We start from the raw sequence: 10,424 nt of genomic DNA on the forward strand, positions 1-10,424 counted from the left end.
GTTATTATTGTAAAATTATGCATAATATTGCTTAAAATAAACATCGACAGTTCTTATAAATTAATATACATAAATAATCGTACATACCTAATATAAATTTGTGTTGATTACATACGGAATTCATACGTTATAATATCATTTAAATAACTTAATTGTAAAGTATTGTTGGAACTACCATTTATTTTATTTGGCAATGTATTTTTTGGGGCTCGAAATTAAAACGTTTATTTCCATAAAGCGCATTTACAACCTGTTGACAAGGTACGTAGCGTAGCCATAATACTTTTTGATTGTTATAACTAATAACTTACAGTCTCCTAATTACTCTATGCTAAACTAATACATTTTGTGATCTATTTACTCCAGTGAGGAGGATATATACTGAAGCGTTTGAAATATGTATTCTGAGCCCATGTCGGCAAGACTTTTGGAATATAACATTGCACTAAAGATTACGCTTTCTTCCGGCATCGTAATAAATTCCAATAGGCTTGCCTGTATTCACTAGACATCATAACATATATAATGGGATTTACACAAGTGGTCAAATATATCAATAAATATCCACTTATATTAACAATATGTAAATCTGTAGTACTTTTCCAAAGTTTTGTTATAGTTATTGGTAAATGACAGAAAAGAAATGATATAAATATAACCAAGATCATTTTCAGTAACCTTCGATCTTTCTGGCTCATTCTCCCCGGATATATAGAGGAGGCATTCGAAGTATTTCCCATAGAGACATAATGACTTTTTCGTGGTGTGATCCTATTGAACGATGTTTTAAGAGATGTGGTTATGAACCCTTTATGTCTGAAATACGGAAAAGTTGTTAGCAGCAATTTTATTGTGGTTTAGGTATAGGCTTTATACATCTTAGAGTATATATATTATAGTTAAGTTACGAGTACCTCGGGACACATGTACATACTTAAAAGTGTATATATATATTAGGGTGTTTTTTTTTAAACTATTCATTTTTTTCAATCACATTATGAAATTTCGTTGGAAATACCCTAAAAAAATCCCTGAAAATTTGAGCTCTTAATATTAACATTAAGGGCTGGGCCAAGGCATGTAAGCATTTTCCTTAGAAAATACAGGACAATCGTGATTTTTGATCTTTAAATTTCTATAGCTCAGAGGCATTTTATGGCATCACTTTGACTTTAGACACATTTCCTCAGAATTGAACTCTCTACAAAAGTGCCCATTGCGACAAAGTCGAAACTTCCACCGGCGATAAATTCGCATTTTTTTGAATATACCTCGTAAATGACAAGAGCTAGAGAAAAAATGTACATGAAAAACTTGTAGGAAATTTTATTTGCTACAAAAAAGATCCGAGGTCCAAACCGCTATCATTAATACTTCTCGAGATATTCGGCTTTTTAAGTACTGAGCTATCGAAATTTAAAGATAAAAAATCACGATTGTCCTATATTTTCTATGGAGCATTTTTACATGCCTTGATTAAAAATTGTGACATCGTAATGAATCTTTGTGCACGTGTCCCTTGGTTTAAAGTAAGGACTAAGCGAAAACCTATAATAACCAGAACTGATCACTAAATTAAGATAAAAAGTGTAATTTGGTACAGCGAGTACCAAAGGCAACTGTTGGCTAAAAACTGTGAAAAAATAGACGTGGCTCCGCCTTCTAATAGGTTTTATGTAAATATCTTGTAAACCAGCAATGCTACAACGACCAAATTCGCTTAAACCAAATCGTTTAAGAACCCCTGATTAAATACTTCAGAGACATAACTTTCAAGATACCAGAGATTTTTTTAGGACAAAACAAACAAAAAACCAGGCCTACAATTTTTTATTCTATCTGATTCTTTCACTTTCCATTATACAAATCAAAAACCTAAATTGATTGATTAAATCTGGATAAAACGTTTCGCAAATAGTGCCCTTAATCTTAATCTTCTTACGTCCAAAAATTGTCGAATTCGGATTAAAGGTTTTCAAGAAACCGGACGTCATACATGTGTGTCCATTTTGCCGAAAACATCGGTCAATCTGTAAGATATGGGTATTATTGAAATTTTGATAAATACAAAATTAATGCAATCAGCCCTTCCATTTCTTTGCCCCCAATATATGCGATATAATGATTTCCGACATTCCAACTAACTTTAAATCGTATAGGCTGGTCAAAATGTGTGATATTTTATTGAAATTAGTGGACACGTTTTTGTAAGTTATAAAATTATATTAATGGCCGTAATGAATTCCGATCCTTTGGTTGACGTTATTCAACTCAACTCAATACACTTAACTTAGCCTGTTGGGTTGACTTTATAGTGAGTCTATGACCTTCAAAATAGTTAATATGATAACAAATTTGATTGTAATCCATTCACGACTTCGTTTCATTTTATACTGTTGCTACAAAGTATAATAGTTTTGTTCACCTAACGGTTGTACGTATCAGCTAAAACTAATCTAGACTAGGGATAGGGTTATGTACATATAAACGATCAGGATGACGAGAAAAGTTGATATCCGGGTGACTGCTTGTCTGTCCGTCCGTGCAAGCTGTAACTTGAGTAAACATTGATATATAATATCTTGATAAAACTTGGTACACGCGTTCCTTAATAAAAATAAAAGTTCAAGTTCGTAGATGGCCTTAATCAGACCACTGCCACGCCCGCAAAACCCCAATAACAGAAAACCTATAAAGTGCTATAATTAAATTATATGTAAATATATAAAACTACAACCAAATTTGCCCAGCGCAAATATTATAAAAAAAACTGCACCTACAGTGAGAAAACTGATGAAATCGGAAGATAACCCCGTTTATTCCCCATATGACGGTACTGTTAAACACTACTAAAATAAATAAATATCGAAATAAGTTAAACTTGACCCTCGGGATGGTATGAAAGGGCTTTATGGCAGCCGATGTAAAAATTGGACGAGGGCGATGGCACCACCCACTTTTTGGTGAAATAACATATCGCGGGACCTTACCGACCGATTTCTATTAAATTTTGTACGTGACATTCTTCTCATATTCATATATCACAGTGCGAAAATGGAACAAAACCGACTACAACCACGCCTACTGCCCATATAGAACAATTTTAAATTCCATTTAATTCTTGCATTTTTCTATACACAAATCAAGAAGTAATTAATATAACGAGATACAATTTTACACCAATAATTATTTTAGAGTGATCAAAACCCAACCAAAGCCGCGAGGCACTGAATATATGAACACCGATATCTATAGTTGACTTTTGACCGAAAATATCGGTCAATGTATGGGATATACAATTGATAGTATCTGTGTGTATCAAAAATGAATTGAATCGGGTTAATACTTTCCTGAGCCTCCATATACCTAATAATGGGTTGTCAAAAAAGTCTTGCGGTATTTTTATTGAATTTGTTTTTTATTGAAATTGAAATGAATTTTTGATGACTCATGCCCAGCTCTTGACCGATGCTACGGCTGCTACTATGCCGGTCTCTTTCGACCAATTCAGCGATTTTATCGCAATTTTCGACGACAGGCCTTCCGGAACGTAGCGCTTCTTCAACCACCTCTACACCAGAACGCAAACGTTGAAACCATCGTTGTGCGGTGGAAATGGAAACTGTATCGGGTCCATAAACTGCACAAATTTTATTGGCGGCTTGAGATGCATTTTTGCCTTTATCGTAGTACTCGTAGTACTGTAGAATATGCCGTATTTTCTCTTTATTTTGCTCCATGTTTGCGACGCTATAACTCACGAACGACTTAAAAGAAACGACAATCAATCAAACGCCTGAAATGAGCTTTCCAAAAAGGTATAGCATGACCCGATGCGACGAATAAAACTAGAACTACGCGCTTTCAGCGCCAACTAGCGAAAACCGCAAGATTTTTTTGACAACCCATTGTAAAGACTTAGAACTTCTGGGTGACTTTATACTGCATATATCGGTCAATATCTCAATGAAAATTACAGAACATGTTTTACTCATAACAATGTATCTTTTGTTCCTAAAATAGATTAAATTGGGTGAAAATTTGACATAGCCCCCATAAAACTAGTATCAGGATTTTCGAACGACCGGCTGACTTTGCTCCATATGATTGGTGATTGTATGTGAGGTACCTTAATGAAACCCAGGGAACAGTTTTTTGAAGATAATAATAGTTTGTGGTACATATTTTTAATAATTTTCGTTTTTCCAACAAACCTTATGCAGCATATGTCGGTCAGCATATGAGTTATGTATATTCGAATATGTTCGGTTACTTCCGAACTTAAGCCTTTCTTACTTGATATTATAGTTAGCTCCAAAAGAGTCCGATCACTTTTGTCTGTTTGATTCTACTTTGATTTTTAGGGAGAGCTGTGTGAGCTTTCTCGCCAATCACGGTATATATGAGACACGCAATCAATAGTTTTTTTAAGAATAAGTGAATTACCTTTGAATGTATAACTGTGATATAATCATTACATTCTTGCTAATAACCTAACTGTAAAACTTACTTTTGACGCTTACTGTACATAATTTATGACTTACGATTGCGTCTTCTTTGCCTCGCTTGCAACATCATCAATATGCGCCTTTGATGATTCATTAAGCTTTTCCTTCACCTGAAAGAACATAGCCTTATTTTAATCATATAAAACATACATACTACATACATACTTAACAGTATTAAAGCAACCATGAATAATTATAATTAATATAATAATTATTATATATGTACTGGTTTTGCCTCTATTGAAATATATTCAATATGTTTCAAGAGAATATATTTCATATAATATTTTTGTCTCTACATTTCATTAGCAAATGTAAATGTAATAACATGTGCAATAGCATTGGTCCATTAAAATGTAGAAATTAATAATTTTGAGGAAGGTTTTCATATCTGTTATGTATTACACGTTGTCTATAATTTTTGATTTAGGTATGTTGGCGTTAAAGCCTAAAACTCTTGGCGAGGAGTTTAGAGAATTTATTTATAGAAGATATGTCATTCAGTCAGTTGGAGAGGTCAATACCATTTATATTACTAAATTTCAACTATTCGCAAACTGTTTTTACCTTATCTTATAATGTATACTTACGTTCGTGTTGTTATCACTGTTGTTAACTTTGATTATCTCATCGAATTCTGGCCCGTTTTCATTTGAATCACTTACATCAATGTATTCCAAATCTTCGTAAACTGCAAATGGTTTCACTATAGGTTGGTTTTCCACGGCATTCGGTGATTTTAATGACAAATCTGGATTGTTAGTAAGATTCTTTTCAGAATTAGGACTGCGTGGAGCAGGAGCTTCATTTTGAAATGTGATATTTTTAGCAGGAGTTTCTCTAGATCTAAACGCTGCCTTCCGCACTAAGTAAAGAATTCGGGCATAACAAACCACAATGCAAATACAAGGGACCAAAAAAGCTGCAATGAAAAGAAACTCTTTTGGTGTATGGCCATTTTTATCAAGCAGAATGGAACAAGATCCAATAGAAGTATCTAATCCGAATCTGCCCCAAACTCCACGCCATGTAGGTATCATTATAGAAAAAGCCGTTATCCAAGTACCCGCAATCATTAAAGCCAAATAACGTCGCTGATAGAGTCTACAATAGAACAAAGGCAAAAATGAAAGAGCTGTAAAAGTTAAAGGTACTTTCTGATTCCAAACCGAGAATACTGTCGAGGGTGAGCTATTATAATGTATCTGTTAATGGTAATGAGCGAAACGGTAAATAATGAAACTGCCAATAAACCGTAGCGCATAAGCGGGAAAAATCTGCAAAGAAGCTCTCCGTGTATCCAGGACCTCCTCAAAAATGTCGAAGCTGCTAAAGGTAGGTTGAAACAGTCAAATAGCAAGTCCGATAATGATAAATTCATTATAAAAATCGCTGTTGAGTTTCGCGTCTATAAATATAAAAAAAAATGTAGTTGCATAAAAATGTTGGCTTGCAGTTTTAAAGTAAGTACTATTAAGGTGTTTAGTTCAGATAGATATATATGTAAATTTACACGAAATCTACTGTATATTTAGTTATAAGTTGATCTGAATCTTACAATGTTTTCAACCTATACTCTGAATTTATTATATTTAAGTTGTTTCTATACTAGCTATTTAAAAAATATGTACATACATTTCGTACTAATAAGTATAATCATAAAATGTTTCAATTGATGATATATTTAAGCAGGATTTGATATTAGATATTTTGACTTCGAAAATCTCTCCATGTCTGACCGTAATGAAGACCCACCTAATACCGCCGCTTGCTATTCTCCCAAATAATGGCTAATTAATAGCTATCATAGCTTGAGTGATTCTTAGTTCTTCATAAGAATCAGTTTTAAAATTAGTTTATGGGCGTGGTTTTACCCGACTTTAGGAGAAAAGTTATCTCTAATAATATACTCGAACATTCCAACAAATTTTAGTGGCTGATTGACACAATTTAAGTAAATTTTCCATATAATTATCTAAACAAAGTTAAAGGTGTTTTTGAAGTGTAGCAGCATGTATCGAATCGATACATAGAATTTCAAGGCCTTATTTAACGATCAAGAGGATTTTCCCCAATCCGACCTTACGCCGTACAATTTCGGAAAGCCTTCCCTGGCATTTGATTTGATACCAAAGTTGTTAAAATCAATCAAAATCTTGCTTTAGCCACTGTATACTTATAACCGAACTTTATTACTCAGGCTCATATGTTTATATATACATATATATGTATATTAGGGTTTTTTTTGAACTATTAATTTATTTCAGTCCCGTCACGAAATTTCCTTGGAAATACTCAAAAAAAGCCGAATATCTCGAGAAGTATTAATGATAGCGATTTTGACCTCGAACCTTTTTTATAGCAAATGAAATTTCGTACAAATTCGTCATGAAAATTTTTTCTATAGCTCCTGTCATTTACGAGATATATACAAAAAAATGCGATATTCTTGAAAAAATCGATTTTAGAGCCCCGTACTACCTCGCCGTAGTGAGTTACGACTTTGTTGCACTGGGCACTTTTGTAGAGTGAACGATTCTGAGAAATATGCGTCCAAAGTCAAAGCAATTAAATTAAATTCCTCTGATCTGTAGGAATTTAAAGATAAAAACTCACGATTGTAGTGTATTTTCTATGGAAAATATTAATATTAAGGGCTAAAATTTTCAGGGATTTTTTTTAGGGTATTTCCAAGGAAATTTCGTGACGGGACTAAAAAAATATAATTGGTCAAAAAAAAACACCCTAATGTGTATATATATACATATATGTATATACTACATATATTCTAACTGAAGCTATTTGAGAATACATTGCTCATCAAATGGGGAATCGCTAAAATCAGTACATACCTTACCCTAACCTCAATAAACCGCGTTCAAAGTAGATTTAAAAGTACTAAAAGTCTGCATCTCTAAAAATGATCGAGAAAATTGAAATATTATAGCTTTTTCACCAAAAAAATAATAAAATATCGACTCAGCAATGCTTATTTGTTAAAATCTAATTTAACTAGAACACCTAACACTAATACCATATACCTATACATAAATGATCACAATAGCAAGACGTGCTGAACTCCGAGTGACAGTTTGTACGTCCGCCATGGCTTCCTAGGACGGCTTGTATTGGAAATAGGCGGAATTCAACCATTGCGACAACCAAAAATGTGTTAAGGGAAAAAAATATAATGAGCTATAATTAAGCCACAATTTAATATAGACGCGGCCACACTCTCTAAAAGGTTTAATGTAAATATCTCATAAACCAATAAAGCTACATATAACAACCAGACTTGCTTCGAATATGCCCTGCTAGCATCTACACATACAGTGTGGAAAGTGGTAGTGATAACCACGCCCACTACTCGTATAACGGTTAGCTATGATGGCGATTAAGGTCTTTATATGTACTATACAATTGCAAAAATTGGACAACGAGCGTGACACCGCTCTCCTTTTTGTGAAATCTTATATCTCAGACACTACTACATCAATATCAGCCAAATTTGGTATGTTACATTGTGAATGGGACACAACGAAATTCAACTTCGATTACTGGCGGTATTGCACAACTTTAAATTCCATCAAATTCTTTCACTTTACATTATATAAATCAGGTACGAAAGATGATATTGGAATGAAACTTCGCAAAAATTGGATATCCTATATCCTGCTATGTCATTTCTACACCTCAGGTATTAAGTATGTAACCTAAGTGTGACTTTTTATTGAAAGTATCGGTCTCATCGAAACTAAGATAACAACTTTTCCTGGTATTAATATGTTGTGATGCCAAAAATAACATCCCAAACACTGAACCCTGAGTTAACGAATTTTCTTGTTCCTTACATCCTTATTTTTTTGAGTTACAAATGTTCTACCATATTTTCCGTGGTTTGTTTTTTAAATTTACAATCTATTGAAAAATGTTGCCTTACCTGTTTTCCTCTTGCCAATGCTATTATATTTATCATATTTCCAGGTATACCCACGATCATAAATATAATACAAGCAATCGAAGCAAACATTAGAAGCTTGTCTGAATATCCTTCGAATAATTCTACTCCAGATACCTCGTTTCTGATGGACGAAATATTGAAAGCCATTGCAGTATATGCCAAAAGAACCTGAAAGTAAGAAATGGTAATCGTAAATAAGAAAATTTTTGTCTTTGATATATAGTAAATAAACGGAAAGTGTTTAATCCAGGCATTGAGATGGGCCTAAGTACTGAAGCAACACCGCAAGAATATTATTTAATATTGGAACCTTAAAATTGTATTTAACTGTTTTCGGATTTACGAACTGGTAGTACATAAGTTATTAAGGAGGCTTTTCTTTTGTATTTGAACATGTAGGTTCATACGGTCAAATATTTCCCACTGATCGTTGGTAAGTTGTTTAGTTCTCATGTCTATAATTATTGCAAACCGTTTAACTTACAACTGATTAGCCAAGTATATTATTTGTTTAATCCTTTCTCAAATCGATGGCAATATAAGTAGTACAAGATGTATGGCGACATTGACATAGTGCTGGCTAGGTCATCTTGTCCGGATGGAAAAGAACACTCCGTCTTTGAAGGTTTTCGATTCAGTAACCGCCGGTGGAAGCAGAGGAAGAGGAAACCCTCCACTTATTTGGAGAAATCTGGTGAAGAAGGACCTGGCTGCACTTGGCAACTCGAATTAACGCAAATAGCGAAAGGAAGAAACGACTGACTCGCTGTTGTTAACTCGGTAAAGAAGAAAAATAGTAGACTATAAGAAAGACCCGTGATTTGTGGTTATACGTACAGACATATCTACATGTGTACATGCTTCTGTTTTCGTTGTACTTTCGACAAGAACCTTGAAATTCAGTTTTATGGAACGATCAAAAATTAAATGTCCTGAAAAGATTTTTAAATTGGAAGAACGATTTTAACTTCGAAGGATATTGCTTGTGATGTGAGAATATTTAAGAATATGTCAAATTATGTATTTACATATATAAATCCTAATTATTCCAAGATTTCTTCGTAGTAATTGTTGTATGGTATCCACCTTCCTAGTTATCTACATATTTATTTAGAATGTATTATTTCAGTTGAAATATTAAAATGTATATATGTATATGTATATATATGCATTTAAACTATGAACCTCTTCATTCAACTTATGTACATCTAGGTATGTAAATACATACAAAGATATATACACATGCAGTTCATAAAGCACTTGGAAACAATTAATTTTGATTAACAAAATAGCCTTTACTCACACCTTGAGACGAAATTTTTTATGTATGTAATGTATTTAGCAGTTTATAAGTAAATGTACGAATATTCTAACTGTTTTGATATTTCAGGAACAGCAGTTATTACAGATTAGGACTAATAGAATTTTGGTAGTGCCTTTGCACACCTCCTTTACCCCACAATATTTAACATTTTTAATTAACTTGAAACACTGCACAATTCCAAAAGTCCACAAATTTGTGTTACAAACCGACAATTTTACTCGGACAACCAACTATTACTGAAATCAAGAATAGAAACACTGAGAAAACACAAGTCTCTTCATTTGAAAATTTGGAGATGATTGTTTACATTTATTATTTTTTTATTTTTAAAATTTCAAGCAAGAAAACAATAGGAAATCGTGTTGTTTGGCCATTGTACTATTTTTCAGTTTGTTTTTATCTCCAGCATTTCACTTTTGGGCACACTCACTTTTATATACTTTTGTGTGCTGTATATATGTACATATGCACTTACTTTTATACATACGTAAACAATTGTTTATAATTATATAGTATACTCTCATATGTATGCAAATGTATGTAAAATGTAAAGAGAGTGTTCATTGACGCTCAAAGAAATCGAAATTGGACCAAACAGAATTTTTGGATAAACCTATAGCTGTACATACTA

At 33.1% G+C, this 10,424-nt stretch overlaps 1 protein-coding gene across 2 annotated transcripts; it reads right to left on the minus strand.

Moving 5' to 3' along the window:
* Positions 1 to 73: 73 nt before the first annotated feature.
* LOC120774141 (G-protein coupled receptor moody) lies at positions 74 to 10,030 on the minus strand. Of its 2 annotated transcripts, XM_040103534.1 has the most exons (6): positions 9,773 to 10,030; positions 8,449 to 8,637; positions 5,678 to 5,916; positions 5,099 to 5,612; positions 4,545 to 4,618; positions 74 to 816 (listed from the first exon to the last, which is right to left on the minus strand). In XM_040103534.1, the coding sequence occupies exons 2-6, from the start codon at positions 8,614 to 8,616 to the stop codon at positions 453 to 455; spliced, it is 1,359 nt and encodes a 452-aa protein (XP_039959468.1). In that variant the 5' UTR covers positions 8,617 to 8,637; positions 9,773 to 10,030; the 3' UTR covers positions 74 to 452. The 2 variants fall into 2 exon arrangements, with proteins under 2 accessions (XP_039959468.1, XP_039959469.1); XM_040103535.1 differs by lacking the exon at positions 74 to 816 and having other exon boundaries at positions 4,233 to 4,618.
* Positions 10,031 to 10,424: the final 394 nt, after the last annotated feature.

The sequence above is a fragment of the Bactrocera tryoni genome, chromosome 4 (assembly GCF_016617805.1).
Source record: "Bactrocera tryoni isolate S06 chromosome 4, CSIRO_BtryS06_freeze2, whole genome shotgun sequence".
NCBI classification, from domain to species: Eukaryota; Metazoa; Arthropoda; class Insecta; order Diptera; family Tephritidae; genus Bactrocera; species Bactrocera tryoni.

Excerpts from the sequence above, each read along its gene's own strand:
- LOC120774141 (XM_040103534.1), bottom strand. The coding sequence starts at position 8,616 with ATGGCTTTCAATATTTCGTCCATCAGAAACGAGGTATCTGGAGTAGAA. Across the intron at positions 5,917-8,448 it reads CATTGGCAAGAGGAAAACAG|ACGCGAAACTCAACAGCGAT; the intron begins GTAAGGCAACAT and ends TTATATTTATAG. Across the intron at positions 5,613-5,677 it reads CACCCTCGACAGTATTCTCG|ACTCTATCAGCGACGTTATT; the intron begins GTTTGGAATCAG and ends GTTCTATTGTAG.